The 18,116-nt window shown below is 47.4% G+C and overlaps 1 protein-coding gene across 1 annotated transcript in view; it reads left to right on the top strand.

The window, feature by feature from the left end:
- Positions 1-4,309, top strand: part of LOC143360810 (juvenile hormone esterase-like) — a 46,545-nt gene extending 42,236 nt beyond the window's left edge. The window contains exon 9 of the mRNA XM_076799965.1: positions 3,974-4,309. Within this exon, the coding sequence (XP_076656080.1) occupies positions 3,974-4,178 (205 nt within the window). The 3' untranslated portion in view covers positions 4,179-4,309. The remainder of the gene's footprint in view (positions 1-3,973) is intronic.
- The last annotated feature ends 13,807 nt before the right edge of the window (positions 4,310-18,116 follow it).

The following is an 18,116-nucleotide window of genomic DNA, read 5'->3' as shown; positions in this document are numbered from 1 at the left end:
CGCTTTTTTCTCCTTCAGCCCCTTTATCACCCTCATTACCTCCCATTTTTCTTTATCCCTTTCCCTGTCATACCTCCTTCTACTTTCTCCTCCCATCCTCACCCTACACTCCACCCCACCCAGTATCCCCTGAAATGCTCATTCCATTCATCCATTTTTATTCTTTCGTCCACCCGAGTTCTCTTCCTTCTTCCCTGTTCACTATCTGCCACACCTGCTTCTCCGTTTTACCCCTCTAATTCCCTTTCCCATCTATCTCTCTCCTCTTTCTTTTTCTCCTCACACATCGCCCTGTACGTCTTCTTCATTTCCCTATATTTTATACCCTCCCCCCTTCTTCCTCCATCTCCTCATTTCCTCCCTCACCTTCCTTTTTTCCTCTCTACATTCATTATCCCACCACCCTTTTCTCCTCCCTTTTTCCTTTTTCTCGCCCCCTAACGCTTCCTGAATCTTCTCCTTTAGCACTTTCCAGTCTTCTTCTAGCCCCCCTTCCCCTTCTTTTCTCCTCCCGAATCTTTCCCTGAATTCCTTTATCCCTTCATCCGACCAGCTTCCTACACCCAACCCCTTCCCTCCCCCTACCTTCCTTCCTCTTTCCCGTCTTTCCCCTTTTACCCATACCGTCAATGGTGCGTGGTCCGAATCTATTCTTTCCCCTACCTCCATCTTCTCCACCCTCTCTCTTGTTTCCTCGTTTCCTAAAATAAAGTCTACTAACGAATTCCCTCTTCCTCCCGCGAACGTCCATTCTCCTTCCACGTCTCCCTTCGTATTTCCGTTCAGTATTCCCCACTCCCTCTGTCCTATATATTCACAAAGCCTCCTCCCTTCCGTATTCACTTTCTTGTCCTTAGACCTCCTGCTCCCTCTTCCCCCTGCCTCCGCCTCCTCAACCACCCCCCTTCCCGTCCCGTTCTCGCATTAAAATCCCCCCCTATGATCACCCTTATTCCTTTCTCTCTCGCGTCTATCCATTCCCCTACCTCCTCCAATTTTCTATCCAGATCCCTGTTAACGTATACCCCTATCACCCTTCACCAACCCTCCCCATCTTTATTCTCGCCATCATTATACCCTCCTTCCCTTCTACTTCTCCTCTTTATATATCCAACTCCTTCCTCACCCCCAATGCCAGACCCCCATTGCCGTCCCCTTCTTTTCCTCTCTCGTTGCCCATTGTATCTCCCAATAGAACTCCCTTGGTAGTTTTTCCCTTACCCTGCTTCATCCCTCCTCTTCTACCCACGTCTCCATGAATATAATGACGTCCCATTCTTCTAGCCCTTTCCAAAACTCCTTGTCCTTATTCATCAGCCCTGCCACATTCCAGAACCCTATTTTATTCCCTGAGATCTTCCTCTCCCTCTTCCTCCTTTTCCAGATTCCCCCCCCCCCCCGATTCCTTCCCTATTCGTTTCCCTGCTCCTCCATCCATTTTTCCTCAACCTCATCCCATCTTTTCACCTACTCATTTACCCATAATTTCATATACCCGATCTGAATATTTCTTCCCTCCCTCCTTTCTTTTTCCGCTTCTCTTTCAATCTTCCACCTTGCCCTCCTCTCATCTTCCGTTAGATCATCATCTATTTTTTCCTCTTGCCCCCTAAGCATTTTTCTCCCCTCCATTACCCTTCTTTTGGTCTCCCTGCCCGCTAATTTCACCAGCACCATTCCCCTTGCGTCTTTTCCTACCTTCCCTACCTTTCTAATCTCGTTAATTCTGTCATCTTTCAACTCCATCTTTTCCCATAGTCTCCTGATCTCTACTTTTATATCATTACAATCCACCTTTATCATCCTAATTATTACGTTATTCCTCTTCTCCTCTCTTTCCCTCTTGTCCGGCCTAATTTCCAACATCCTTAATCTTCTCCTGTTCTCCTCCGTTTCCCATTCTCTCCTTAACCAGTCCCCCCTCTTTCCCCCCTTTCCTTGTCCCTATCCAATCCTCCACTTTTTCCAGTTTTCCCTCTACTCTTTCCATTCTTTTTTCTGCTTTTTCCCTCCCACCCCTTTCCCCCTCCCCCACCCCATTTCCTCTATTCTCCCCTCTACCTTTACAGCCCTTCCCTCTATGCTTTCTATCCATTTCTTCACCCTTTCCCTATTTTACTCTTACTCCCTCCTCTCTTCCCTCCACTTCTCCCTTTCCCTCCTCCACTCCTCTATTGTCTTTCTCCCTTCCTCCCTCTCCCCCTCATTTCTTCCCTCATCCTCCTCACCTCCCGCATTAACCCCCTAAACATTTCCTCCATTTCTTTAAAATCCCCTACCCCATCCCTTTTATCTTTCTGCGGAGACCTTTTAGTCGTGTCACTTTTTTTGAAGATTGCATATTCAACCTCCCCCCTCCCTCTACATCCCCTATTCCCCTTTTCCTACCAACGTTTTCCATGCTTTCTGTGCTAAGCCACCGCTCTATATTGCTATCCTTCAATATCATCCCTATTCTACCCTTCCCTTCCTTCCCATCCACCCTCCCCATCTCCTTGACTACTTCTCTTCTCTCACTCATTTTCTGATATTCTTCTACCTTTCTTCCCTCTTACTCCTTTTCAAACTTCCCGCTTCCCAGTCTGACTTTCTCCCTTCATATCGCGCCACCTTCGCTCCTACTCTCTTTTCCCGCGCCCACCTGTCTACCGCCACGGTAACCTAACCTACACTCTCCACTCGCTTTTCCCTTCCCTACTGCTCCTTCTCTCACTCCCTCACTCTTAGCCCTTCCTCACTCTTCTATCCCTATACCCCACTAACCCCTCTCTATCACTTTCACCACTCGGCCTTTTTTCAACACCACTGTTTCGTACAACACTCTCGCTCATCTCACTCTTACGACAACCTCTCACACAACCGGAAACGAAGTCAACCAGTTACCAATGTATAAAACTACATTTTCATTTACCTGAATTGATACTGAACAATTAAATAGATAAATAAATTATAGTTTCCCAACGTGTGGGTTGAGAATATTTTAGGAAGTGAGAGAGAACATAAAGATTTCAGTATCCAGTCATTTTATATATTTTATTTCTAGTTTAACTTTTTATAAATAAAAAATTACAGAAATAACTGATCTTGCAAATTTTGGTAATGGAGATGGTTTATCCAATTAGGCGTCGAGCAATAGAGTTTCTGTAAAAGCGACTATAAATAAAATAAATTAGGAAATACAGTTTCCTTTCGATATAAGACGATGGCTCCGGACGGCTTTCGACGTATTAAAGATGAAGGTACTTATTCGGCTTGACATTGGTCTTGAGTGGACTGAAAGTGTATGGGTCCCATAAAATTGTCCGGTAGCGATATCTTTGGTTGGGAAAGAATAGGATATAACATACCCTCTCGTTCTGGCAGTGTCGTCAGATCAGGGGAATTGATTCGATTTGAGGGGAATAAACTACCTTCTTCCAGCCAGTACCGGATTGGTCACATGATATTGTCACACATGCACGTAAGATATGAAACGCGTTACGCGACCGGGTCGTGGTGGAAGCGCAGAGAAATAGCGTCGTAGAAGGGGGAGGGTAGAGTGGGAGACGAATCTTAATCTAGCAACACTGTATTCTGGCACTATGCGGTGTCTAGCGGACAAAAGAAGAAGAGGAGATAGAGATTTTCTTGTGCAAAAAAAACATCGCCGTCTCAGGCCCGCTACACACATTCGTTGTTTTAACGTGCGGCAACCGTGCGGTACCGGAACTGCGATTTTAAGCACTATGGATTCAATTAAACGCTGCACATTTGTTTGAACCGTACTTGCGGTGTCGCATGTCGCTCTTACGTGCAATATTTCCCGCAGTTCCCCAAAGGAACGCACGGTCGCCGCAATCGCATATACGTCCGTCATTACGTTATCGCATGTCAGTTGATGTACACATCCGTTATATCGAAAGAAAACTGTATATTGCAGATGAAACAAAAAAAGAATTGATTATGAGTTCATATCTTACTTTCGTTTGTATAGGAATCCAACACCAAAGAACGTTACAAACGACAGTGCAGAGTTTGGCGTGAATTGGTTAGACAGTACTAAGACAGGTGTGCAATTGGATATTAACGAAGTAGCAGTTATGAAAAATCGTTTGATTGATGGACTGACTATGGCTTATAAGCAAGGATACGCCACTAGGCTTCCTGGAGAATCTGGCTGCCGTCGTACACCATTGTAATTATATATAATAAATTATATATAAATTATATATAATATCATATGGTAATTGTCTAAGTATTGATGTGACTTTAATATAAACATACATGTAACATATAAATATATACATATATATCGTGTTGGGGATTCAAATTGTGGATTTGCCGGCTGTTACGACCACCGTCGAGCGTTTGCTCCAGTTACCTTTTTTTCGACCGTGTTTAGAGTCACGTCGTGATCACTCGTTACCGTTGGGCGGGGTCGCATAATATTTGTCTGTATATATGCATATACATATATTGTAATATATGTATATGCGATCGATCCTGAACCAATCACGTATGAGCACGCCTGCTAGTTGAAGAACATTTAAACGGCTCTCCCTTGGCGAAGCAGCTCTCTTCTTCTCAGTTCTCGCTCGGGTAATTTTCAGGTTCAATTCTCGTTTTATTAGCATTCGTTCCGCGATTTTATTGCTACTTTGTTCCGTCGAACTGTTCGACGACTTTCCGTTCTTCACCAACCGATATTTTCGCGTCGCGTTGCGTGACTCTGCGACGAGACGTCGTCCGCGTTCCGTCGCGTATTTGCGAACCAGGCGCGCGCCAATCAGCGCCGAGACCCAGCCGCGAACCGATTCGCGAAGTAGACCCAAGCGCGGACCAATCCGTAAGCGCCGAAGCTTCGCGAACATTTCGCAAGGTCCGCGCCTCGCCTATAAATATCGCGTCGAAACATGCCAGAAGTGGAGTTGACCTGGAGCAGCTCTCGGGGTACCATGTCCGAGCTCCGGACTTCTCGCAGCCGCGTGGAAGCGTGCGTACTACGGTATACTACCGTGTGGGTACGTGGAAACGCCGGGATTGGCCGTACGTACACTAGGATTTACGTCCTGTGTGAGGAAAGTCAAGACCGCGAGCAAGCCCAGAGGTTGGCAGTCGCTCGTCGGCAGTGCTTCTCAGCATAACGACACCGCGACACTCCGGCTCTTCTTCCCCCCTCCTAGAGATCCGTTTCCCGATTCCTGCGACTCGCTCTCCGATCCGCGACCGTGCCTCGCGCCTCGTACGCTTAGTCGACGGTCGACCGCAGCCGCGTTCGAAGCTCGCCCTGTGGGATACTCCCGCGAGCGAGTAACGGTGTCGGGCAAGTACGCGCTAGGGTTTACGTCCTGTGCTGCGAACCCGCGCTGCACAGTGGTACCAAATGGCCAAAAAGCGGTAAAAAATCTGTAAAAACGAAACTATCCAACGAATTTGTTTGAAAATTTGTGAAGAGATTGCCACAGGTACAACGCTTATTTGACAAAAATAAATTGTTTAAAAAAGTTGTTAACATTAAGTAATATGGGCTAATCGAAAATCTCTGTTTTCTGCCCATTTTTTATTAATGGAAGCATACAACAAATCCTTTAATAAATTTTGGTCTGAAACTAATCGTTTTGGCAAGCTGTAATATTGATATAACTTTGTGCAAAAAATCATGAGCACCTTCGAGACCCTTTCGCCACAATTTAAGTTTAAATATCAACTTTCAGAATTTCCAAGAGTGAATCGTACGGAAGTTACGATTATTTGATGCTCCAGGTGAAATTCTTTAGGAAAATTTCTAAATAATAAAGAAAAATGTGAAGTGCATATGATTTATTAATAACAATTTTTTTATCTTACATAAATTATTTTTATAGAATTCATTGGAGCACTACCAAAAAATACCTGTTGCATTTTTGCGACAGTGGTCCAGTGAACGAATGTTTGTTTATTTAATATAAAAAATTGTTATTAAATATTTTTTTATATGTACGAATGTCACATTTATTTTATTATCTGATAAGTAGCCCTTAAAAATTTCACCTGAAACATCAAATAATCGTGACATACGCGCAATTCATTCTTGGAAATTCCGAAAGTTGATATTTAAACTTAAATTGCGGCGAAAGCATCTCGAAGTATCTCATGAAAATTTGCACAAAGCTAGATCAATATTATAACTTGCCAAAACGATTAGTTCCAGATCGAAGCTATTCAAAGGATTTTTTATATTCCTCCATAAATAAAAAGTGAGCGTAACGCCAAGGGGCTTCAGGTTAGTCCATATTAATTAAACTTAATGTTAAACAACTTTTTTTCGAAATTTTTTTTTGCCAGTTAAAGTTGAAGCCATTTGCAATAACCCATATGATTTGTAGACCCCTAAGTATTCAATTATAGGCGGAGTCATTACATAACTATCGCACTGAAAACTGATGAATTCCCAGGAGCGAGGAAATGGTTATTTACCATGCGTATATCTCCGTAAAAAAATTTTTTTCGAAAATCTGACTTTGGCACATCATGCACGCACTATTAGGCTATACAAAAATAATTTTTTTTATAAAAATCGAAAATTTATAAAATGGATTTTTTGCCGCCTTGGCACCACTGTGCGCCGCGGCCTGGCCAGAGACGGCAAGCGAAGCGTCCCGCGTCCATTCAATATTAAGGGGGCCGGCAGGTTTTGAAATCCATATGCTTATGCATGGGTCAAAACCTTTTCAAACTATCGCTTCAATATTGCAATGAGCAGTTTAAAAGTGGTCACTTGTGTTTGCTAAAAGTCCAATTTATGTCTGTATAGAGCCCAAATTTCGAATTTCTACCTCATCGCGGAGTAATTAACAATATTCGGCAGAAAATTCGAATTCTGAAGCAAGTATGACGTCACAAGATGGCTGCCGCTGAGAGATTTTCTTAATTTCGCGAGATTTAGTGTTCTTATCGAAAAAAGGGCTCTATACAGACATAGCGAAGACATGTACAAACACGGTGGTATGCATTTTTAATTTATTACTTACTTATTTAAGACGTAAAATGACTAGAAAAAAAGGCACAATTTTGCGGTTCCGGTTACTAGCGCCACGGTCTCTCCGCGACAAACACTGTACGTTGCGATAGAATACGGTCGATAATGCAGATCGATAGTACAGGTTTATGTATGTACGATATGTATGCTGCCGAATATTGTTAATTACTCCCCGATGAGGTGGAAATTCGAAATTTGGGCTCTGTACAGACATGTATTGAACCTTTGGGAATGACAATTGACCATTTATAAACTGCTCATTGCTATATTGAAGCGATAGTTTGAAAAGGTTTCTGACCCTTGCACTTGCCGCTACGCGGCTCGTAACGTCAGGCTTGTTTCGTACGCCTCGCGACCGGCGGCATGCTGCCGAATATTGTTAATTACTCCCCGATGAGGTGGAAATTCGAAATTTGGGCTCTGTACAGACATGTATTGAACCTTTGGGAATGACAATTAGCCATTTATAAACTGCTCATTGCTATATTGAAGCGATAGTTTGAAAAGGTTTCTGACCCTTGCACTTGCCGCTACGCGGCTCGTAACGTCAGGCTTGTTTCGTACGCCTCGCGACCGGCGGCATGCTGCCGAATATTGTTAATTACTCCCCGATGAGGTGGAAATTCGAAATTTGGGCTCTGTACAGACATGTATTGAACCTTTGGGAATGAAAATTGACCATTTATAAACTGCTCGGTGCAACATTGAAGCGATAGTTTGAAAAGGTTTCTGACCCTTGCACTTGTCGCTACGCGTCTCGTAACGTCAGGTTGCTTCGAAATATCCGTTATATTGCAGTAACTAACTTGAATGAAATATGTTGTAGTCCATGTGACAGTAGAAGAGGTTTAGCAATAATTTCTCTTTTGCAGCTTGAGACCTATTTTTATAAATTACAGGCGAAGTTTGCAATTTCTGCCTACATTGTCGATGAACGGGCTTCGCTTGCGAATTATTATCACCGGAACTGTTTCTCCACTTCAGCTACACTTCTTTTTGTTTAATTTAGAAAGGATACGGCTGTTGTAAAATAATGTTTTCGACCATGACAAGTAACTTTATAATGTAGGAAAGTGTAAACAAATTCTTTTTTTGCGTTTTTTCTCGATGATGAGCCAGTGATTCACATGTTGGAAAAAATGTGGTCACATTCCCTGAAATTTCCCCTTCAAAATGAACCCTTCAGAAGAATGGAGAATTCTGATTGATTATATATAGATGTTAGTTTGTATGTGAATTGAATATGTTCTACAAGAAAGGTGTCATTTCTCAATGAAAACCACGAGAACGTGGTGATTATTTACTTGACAATTAGGGTTTCATAAAATATACTTCAAAACCAGAATTTTATGTTGTCGGCTTTGCAGTCTGCAAGGTACTGTCTGCAAAATATATGTTTAAATAAAAATTTCAAATAACGAATAAAAGATAAAAAAAATTTTATTCGTCATTCGAAGGTCATATCGTCGATTTGGGAGTTCTAGTCTTAGAATTTAATGGAAAAAGGGCGACACGTTTTTTTGAAATGTCTGTAAAATCAACAATTTATAAGAGATCGAAAAATCCTTTGAGATTCGATCACTAAACACTACATATATTAAAATTTGAATAAAAGCCGAAACATTACTACAACAGGGATGACCCATAGTTCTCGAGGTAAAAAAAGGGTCATTTAGTCGTAAATAGGGATGTGCGGGCCGCCCGATTGTCGGGCGCCCGAATCGTCGGGTCGGGTCGCAGAAAGTCGGGCGCGCGATACTTCATGACACATCGGGCGGCCCGAGAGTTTCGGGCTGTCTGCTCGACTTCGTCGGGCGGGTTCGGAATGAATCGGACAAGTTCGGGCGAGCGAGTTATCGCGATACCTGAGATTCAACTCTGCGTTCTTATGAAATACATAATGGTAACAATGATATATGATTTCGAAATAATGCACGTTTACGTTTTAAAATGTAAAAAATTGTCATAGTTTACCTTATTTTCATACGTTCTAGTTGTATGTAATTTCGTAAGGATATTTTAACGACATTATCGATACATATGCAAGTTCATTCGGAGGAACAAATTCGTCAGAATGCCAGAAATATTGTCTCTTAAATTTTTCACGTGTAACGTGCATTATTTCAAAATTTAATACAAATAAAGATTATGCATATGTTTGCCAATTATACCTACGGTAATTATGAAAAAACCAAGTATATTAAAAATTACGTTAATTAAGCTATGAAAGAAGTATCATTATTTCCATTATGTATTTCATAAGAACGCAGAGTTGAATCTCAGGTATCGCGATAACTCGCTCGCTCGAACTTGTCCGATTCATTCCGAACCCGCCCGACGAAGTCGAGCAGGCAGCCCGAAACTCTCGGGTAGTCCGAATCGAGCCCGCCCGACTTTCTGCGACCCGACCCGAACCCGAATATCGGGCGGCCCGCACATGTCTAGTCTGCAGGTATTGCGGAGCGCACCACTCACCTACCTGAAACGGGGACACTCCGCGTCCTTTTCCAGCTCATTGTGAAGCCAATGTTCAATTCTCCATCCTTCTAAAGGGGTCATTACGAAGGGGAAACATTTTTAGTAGATACTTTTATGGTTTTACTTTTCTGACTTTATAATGTAATGAAGAAAGGGTGATCCTTTTTTAACACGTCTATCTAAAATCAACAATTTTTAAGATATCGAGAAATCCTTTGACATTCGTTCATAGGTCGCCAAAGACTACAACATATTCAAATTTGAACAAAATCCCACAGCAGTACTCGAAAATGTGCCCGATTTCGCGTGGAATGACCTCGGTACACAAATGACTGATGCATGAAGCTTGAAGTCCATAATGAAGAAGCGCGGAATAAAATATAGCAGGCCGCCGAAAATTATCGGAAAGTAGTAAAAAATATCACCTCGCAATTCTAATTACGGATCAGACAGGATGTCAGTATCAGTCAACGTTCGAAAGGATAATATCATATAAGGGAGAAAAGACCGCACTTGTTCAAGAAAAGGTAGTTGAACTTATGTCACATCATATAAACGTAATAGTAACTTGTTCGAAATCCGGAGAATCACAGGAAATTTATAAAATTTAATATATAATTATTATATAAATAATAATATATAATAATAGTAAATAATCCTGTTGTTAGTAAATAAATACATGTTATTTATAATTCAGAATGCAATTTTATGCGTGTTAATCGATTGAAAATATAAATACATAATGATAAAACATAATAAAATTTTTTAAAAAACGCGTTAGTAGGCAGGACTTGAACTCTGGTCGTCGGGGTGAAAGCTTGGCACGCTACCGTCGCGCTACACCAGTTTTTGTAGTCTAGAACAAATACGGCATGACATAGACGATATCTACATTTATATATATATATACAATTTATAATATCGCAATATGAGACATATATAATGTAACGTGGACCTCCACTCGCCGCGTGGGAAGGCGGGGGCGGGGTCCACTCCGGGAATTTATGGGCTCAGAGGCCGGGCCGCGTACGGCCATGAATACGCGGTCCTCCCGGTAGTAACAGATTCCCGAGGGTTCTCGGAAATCGAAAAGAGCCTGCTGCTTGGGCGCCAGGCACCGGAAGGGTGCCACGCGAAACGCGGACGAAGCCCGCCCTTAGCCGAAGCTGGGGGCGGGAGTTGAACCTTCGGGAACCGCGAGAATGTCGAGAGGCGCGAAAAGGGTCGGGGGTTCGGACACGGAAGGGAGCGAGGACAGTCCTCACGGCAGGGCGGATCGCGCAGGTGAAAAGATCGATAGTCGGGCTGGGCTCTACAATTTTATTGGCATCGGATTTTACAAAGCCGCGGCCACGTGGCCGCACCCGAGAGCCCGCGCTCTTCGTACAAAGTTTGCGATAAGGTGGAGGGCTCGCAACGCGCTGTTGTCGATCGGTAAAATACGCCGCGGGGGTGCGGTAGATCGGCACGAGAATTGCCCTTCGCCGAAGCGAGAGGTTCGCGGCACGCAGGTGGTCGGCGCGATTACGGTATGACTGTCGCGGCGCGGTTTCGGTTCCGACGGACGGCGAACGCTCGGCGAAAACTTCACGATAGGCTATGCGACGGCTCGATAGGAATAACGCGAGAAGTAACGTAACGAACGGACGGTTGCAAACGTTAACGGCGGCAGCTCCTCCGAGGAAGACTTCCGCACGGTATTTTTCCGGGAACCCGGTGCCGCGGTTCAAAGTACCGATGGATTCGGTACGAGCGGAATGTCCGAGGCAAGAAGCGTCCCGGCACGCGAAAACGCGGGGAACGAGACGCGATATTACGCGCCCGACGGGCGATCCGCGAGCTCGCGTTGCCGCGAGGGCACGGAATCGTCGTCGGCCGACCTCGTCGGTTCCCCGGTAGAGCCTGGCGAACCAACTCGCGAAAAACAAACGAATACGGTCACTTAGGGGACTCACCGTTCCTCCCGATAGAATTCCGCCTTCGGTCGCGATTCTGCCCGTCTCGCTCGGGATGGTCTCCGGTTTTCTGCGCTTGCCTCGTGACGGGATCGAGATCTTGGGACCGCTGCAGCTCGGTAGTGGAATGCACGCACTTCGCGTTTACGGCAATCGGTATCGTTCACGCGGTATCGCAAGCTACCCGGCGGTCTACTCTGGCTCGATATTTTCGGGTCTCATTCGATACGGAAGTCACCGCGACAGTAATTCGTCCTGGTCCGTTCGCGTTACGGCAGGGTCCTCGTGTCCCCACTCCGTGCCCTAGTCCGGCTTTTCCTCTAATAGGGCGCGCGACTGGCGCGAAATTCGTAACTCGCAGGCTCGTGTCTACGTCGGGTCCTTAGGCCCCAGACCTTACGCGAAAATCATCCCGAAATTGAAACGCGGGGCAGATCTGCGATCTCCCCCGGTATGGAGGGGGGGGGGCGCCTACACCACCCTCGCCGAGGCCCCTTGCAATTGGCTAGGTGAGGCGACGGCAGGACCGCGAAATAGGTTGTCGGTTGGTCGACAGGGGCTTTCGTCCCGCTTCGTCACCTCCGGGTTGTCTGGCCCGTGTGTGGCGTCGCCCATTCCTCGTTATTACCGGTGCACCGGATTTTCGTATTGGCCATGGTTTGGCGTAGGTGGTCCCGCGAAGCGCTGTGCCCTTTCCTCAGGTCGGCTGGATACCGGGGTGCCGTTCGCCTACCTGAAACTTGCCGGGCTCGGCGCGCGCGAAAGGGTGAAAGTGCGAGTTTCCTGTCGATTCGGGAGTTCCTCGGGGAGCGCTTCCTAACCTATCGAGCCGTGGTTCTATTCGCGATAACGTTGTTTTCGGGCAGTTCGGTCCCTTCGTTCGGTTGTTTGGGGCGCCAAAGGGCGACGTGATTTGTGCAACGTCACAATAAATATACATATATATAATAATATAAATATATTATTACATTTATGCGCTTCGTGGCATAAAAAGAGTTGCTTTAAATTTCATTTAAATGAGATTTGAATATAATTTTCTTTCTGACAGGAAGTAAATTCCTGCTCATTTTCAAGGAATCCTGGTAATATGTACAAAATTATTATAATGTTAAGAATAAACTGATGCAATTTAATATAAATCAAATGATTTCCTTAGCTTTTGCACACACGTGACCGCCATTCGAGTTTCATTTCAGAGATATTAGCGAAAAACTGCAGAGGTAATGTGACAACAAGTCCTGCGTATATCTACGCGCCCGTGGCAATGTATGTGTTAGCATGAGTTGGTCGGCTGAATTGGGCTCATGAGGCAGGAATCAGTTTCACGAAACGCTTGTACATTTACGGGTTTGACGACATGGCAACAGTGAGGCGAACGATGATATGTGGCAACCATGTCTAGTCGCAAGCTATCTCTCTCAATTTTCGTTTCTCTCTTCTGCTACTACTCAAGTCGGCATTGCATATATTCTTTTTTACCGATATCTCGTAGACGCGACCACCGACGAGATATATATAAAGACTGCCAGCCTTACGGGAGAATGTGTCGCTCGAAAAACACGTGTGGGAAAAAATGGGGTACCGATGTACGTATTGGTGTGTTCCGACGGTCCTCCACGGATGTGGGGACCAGGAACGTAGATCTCGTAACGAACGAGAGATTGGGGTCACCAGTGGCCGGAAGCCACACGTCCTCTCGCGAGAACGCTCGGAATAAATGTCCCGACGAACTGCGCCCAAGATGGACGCGCCACGTGGTCGCGGCAAGGAGGAACTAGGTTATGCGCGTGAGGCCCACTCCTCACGAGTAATGAACACGTCGGGTAGCAACCGAAATAACGAGGTTTATTGAACAAACTCCGAAGGAGAGCTCGCGACATTCGAGAACGAATCGCGACAACAATGTCCGGAGTCGGCACGGTCGTGCGGTACTACGCCGCAGAGTTAACTTTTTGAAGACAAGACGTGTCTGTGCGCAGCGAGGTTCTCTCGAAGAAGACCCGGAGAAGAAGGAAGAATCGACGACGAACGCGACTCGTTCCATCCGCCTGCGACTTGGCGCAGGCGCACAACGTGCAACCTACGCGCCACCGTGCAGCCGCCCCACACATGGGTCCGTGATGATTCACCATCTCAACGACGAGAATTTCCTTAGTGGGCTTCTGCACCGACGAAATACCGTCGTTGGCCTTCTGTTTCTTACTCCAGCCAAAATCTATCCTAGAGGGCGGTAGAAAACACCGCATTTTTCGAGCGACACATTCTCCCGTAAGGCTGGCAGTCTTTATACATATCTCGTCGGTGACGCGACGTAGTTCCACAAAAAAATTTTAACCATACCACAATGAGTTTTCCCTACTGACCGTTCGAGGACCGTTCGAGAATTGGCGTGACAGTCAAGGTCAAATTCCTGCTATCAAGTTTTGCTTCAAACTTGGACACAATGCAACAGAAACATTTGAAAAACTTCGGCAGGCCTATGGAAAAAGTGTTTTGTCAAGGGCCCCGGTTTTTCGGTGGTTTAAGGGCCCGGGTCAGTCACGTGACTTTTCAAGATTCGGTGGTCGGTATCTGCCGTACAGTTTCCTTTACAGAAATGGTATTACCTACAAATGTGTAGCTGACTGATGAATACGAGATGGAGCTATCGTCGTATTCTTGTAGGGGCTACGTATGCTGCCGTACCTTGCCGCAGCGCTAGCATCGCCGGCATCAGCCGCGTGCAAGCGGCAAGAGCGAGTCGCCGTTCTCGACTCTACGTGTCCGACGACCCAAGGCGGATTTGCCGCCGCCGAGATTACACAATCTCTCTCTTGTAACAACCTTCGTCGTGATAAGACGTAATAAAGTTTTCTGTACTACAACACGCAACAGTGCCTTCCATCCAGTTTCCGGTTTCCCGGCGGTAGTAGGCCGCAGTCTGGAAATTCCCCAGACCGTAAACCTACATCTGGTGACCCCGACGTGATCGCTGCCGACGTGATAGTCGTGTTTTCGGAAAATTTTCGAAACTGTGACGAGGCATTGGACGCCTCGTGGAACGGACATTGCCTGTTGCTGCCGTTGTACCTCCGCCGACGTGCTTTTCGTACCGAAAAGCCTGGCTGCACGTGCTCGGAAACCGTGCACGTTGTTCGGAGATCTGACGAAGAAGAGGTTTCCTGGCGCCGAGCAATCCGCTCGCTGCAATCCGCCGTTCCTGTTTCCAGGCGGCGAGCAGGCCGCTCGCTGCACGCTGCAGCCGCCGAGCGTGAAGCCATCGACGCCACGTGGGTACCACCGTCGCCGCCATTGCTGCCGCTACGAGGGTACCATTATCGCTGCCGTTGCTGCCGCCACGTGGGTACCGTTGCTGACGCCGCTGCCGAAGCCGTGAAAAGCTGCCGTCGTGGTGAAGTGAGCGTATTTTTTTAAGTCGTTTTCGTTCCGTTTTAATTCTAGTCTCGCGTGTGAAAAATGTCGCAACCCACGCCGGAAGATAGAATCGCACGGTTAGAGGCGGAGCTCGAGGCCGCGCGCGAACTTTTAAACGCCCGTTCTGCATCGGATGCCGACGCGTTCGCGAACCGCGTAGATAGTTATCGTGCGCCGAAACTCCCCGCATTTTTCAAGAACGACCCTGCGCTATGGTTCGGACAGGTCGAGGCGTCGTTTCGAAACGCACGAATTACGAGCCAGACTACAATGGCCGACACCGTAATTGCCGGCCTGGATGCGGATACCGCGTCGGTTATATCCGATCTCATATTGTCGCCGGATCCCGTCGCGCCGTATAATCGAATCAAAGAGCGCATTATTTCCACTCTCTCCACTTCGGCCGAAACGAAACTCCGGCAGCTCCTCAAGGGGCAGGTAGCGTCACATGGCAAACCTTGGCATATCTTGTCACTTATGCGTAATTTAAACAATGGTGCTTGCGCAGATAATGTGCTTAAATCGATTTTTTTCGACCTGCTGCCCGAGCAGTGCCGCGCAATTCTAGTCGCGTCCAAGCATGACGACCTGCAGGAGATGGCCCTTCTGGCCGACAAGATCGTCGAGACGATACAGCCAGCGAGCGCTTCTGTCCTCGCAGCAGCTGCCGACGTATCACGGCCGGGCTCCATGCAAGAGCAGTTGGACAAACTCTTCCGTGAGGTAGCTAGATTGAATACCGCGATCGAGCGTGTCTCGCGGACACGCCAGCGTAGCCCCGGGAGAAATGTCGCTTCGAGAACGCGGAATAGATCCCAGAGTCGTGACCCTTCCGGTCTCTGCCGTCTGCATGCGAAGTTCGGCGAACGCGCGTTTCGTTGCATTAAGCCGTGCGCGTGGCCCAGTCCTCCTAGAGCGTCGGAAAACTGAGGCCACCCTCCTCCTCGGAGACTGTTGGAGAGTGTTATGCGTCCTCGAAACGTCTCCACATACGCGACCGTAAGTCAGGCCGTACCTTTCTCGTAGACACAGGTTCGGATTTGTCTTTGCTGCCGGTTTCAGCTGCGTCGCGTGCGCGTCCCAGCGCGTTTAAATTGTTTGCCGCGAACGACACCCGTATCGATACGTATGGCGATATTCGCGTTGCCCTCGATTTCGGATTGCGCCGCCCGATCGAGTGGAATTTTTGCGTAGCAGCAGTCCCGTATCCCATCATAGGAGCCGACCTGCTTACGCATCATGGTCTCACGGTAGATTTGAAGAGGCGTCGCCTGATAGATTCTGCTACCGGTTTGTTTGTTTTGGCCGGTATCGCGAGCTCTCCCTCTTCATGCGTGAACGTCCTTGGACCGTCGTTCAAGTACTCTAGTATATTAGCTCGTTTCCCGCAAGTCATCGGACTCGAGCAACCGACTCCTCTCGAGTCGCGCGGTGTGTATCATCACATTTCCACCACCGGTCCCCCCGTCGCGGAGCGTGCTCGGCGTCTATCGCCTGAAAAACTCAAGGCCGCGAAGGCCGAGTTTAAACACCTGATCGAGGCAGGAATTTGCAGGCCTTCTAGCAGCCCTTGGGCTAGTCCGATCCACTTAGTCAAAAAGAAGTCCGGTGAATGGCGGGTATGCGGAGATTACCGCCGTTTGAATAGCGTGACGATACCCGATCGTTACCCCGTGCCTCACCCGCACGACTTCCCGGCTAACCTTCACGGCAAGACCATTTTCACGGCGCTAGACCTGTACAAAGCGTATCATCAGATACCCGTAGCTGGCGAAGATATTCAAAAAACTGCCGTCATCACTCCTTTCGGCCTTTTTGAATACTGTGCAATGACCTTTGGCCTCCGCAACGCGGGGCAAACTTTTCAGAGATATATAAACCGTGCTCTCGGCGATCTCGATTTCGTTTTCACGTTTCTCGATGACATCCTCATCGCCTCTTCCTCTCCGGAAGAGCATGAGACCCATCTGGCGATCGTCCTAGAGCGTTTACGTGACTTTCATCTGCGCGTGAACCTGGATAAATGCCGTTTCGGCGTATCCGAGTTAGTTTTTTTGGGACACCTAGTTAACTCTGAGGGGTTTAAACCCACTCCAGAGAAGGTCGAGGCTATTAGTCGTTTCCCCAACCCGCGCACGATCGACGACCTGCGTCGTTTTCTAGGAATGGTAAATTTTTACCGGCGCTGTATTCCTCACGCTGCCGCCACTCAAGCTCCGTTGAACGCGAACATGCAGGACGCGCGTAAACGTGATAAGCGACCCATCGTATGGACGCCCGAAGCCGAAGCGGCTTTCGTTAAATGCAAGGATGATCTTGCGAACGCTGCCCTTATAACGCACCCCTGCGAATCGGCCACCGTGCGCCTTGTCTCAGACGCTTCCGACGTGGCCATGGGTGCAGTTCTCGAGCAGCTGTGTGGCGATAGTTGGAGACCGCTCGCCTTTTTCTCGCGAAAGTTTTCCCCGGCTCAGTGCAAATACAGCACATACGACCGTGAGCTTACCGCAGCTTACGAAGCTGTGCGCCACTTTCGCCACTTCCTAGAAGGTCGCGAATTCATTATCTACACCGACCACAAACCGCTCATCTACGCCTTTGCGCAGAACTCTGAGCGTGCGTCTCCTCGGCAGACTCGGCAGTTGTGCTATATAGCGCAATTTACGTCGAAGATTCTCTTCTTGCCCGGAAATGAAAACGTCGTTGCCGATTCGCTCTCGCGTACCGAGGCAATCCGTCTGCCGACGCAATTCGATTTGAATGAGCTCTCTCGCGAGCAGGAAAACGACCCCGAGCTCAGGGAAATTCTTGCATCGCCAGACCACTCTCTCTCCCTTAAGAGGCTCACGTGGGGCACAGATCACTCTCCTGTGTATTGCAGCGTATCTGAGGAGTGCATCCGTCCGTATATCCCCGCCTCCATGCGCGAGCGGTTGTTCAAGCTCTTTCATTCTCCCGCACATCCGAGCGCGAAAGTCACTGACCGACTCATACGACAGCGATATGTCTGGCCCGACATGCACCGCGACATAGCTCGCCAGTGTAAGTCGTGTGTTGATTGCCAGCAATCCAAAATTTCTCGACACGTCAAGCTGACTCCGTCCCAGTTCGTCGCGCCCGACGGACGTTTTACTCACGTACACATCGACCTTGTCGGTCCGCTGCCGGTCAGCGAAGGCTTTCAATACTGCCTTACCATGATCGACAGATTCTCTCGCTGGGCTGAGGCCGTTCCCCTGAAGGAGACGTCCGCTCAGACGGTCGGCCGCGCC

This window comes from Halictus rubicundus, chromosome 14 (assembly GCF_050948215.1).
Source record: "Halictus rubicundus isolate RS-2024b chromosome 14, iyHalRubi1_principal, whole genome shotgun sequence".
Classification (NCBI taxonomy): Eukaryota; Metazoa; Arthropoda; class Insecta; order Hymenoptera; family Halictidae; genus Halictus; species Halictus rubicundus.
This window is presented reverse-complemented; position numbering and strand designations above follow the sequence as displayed.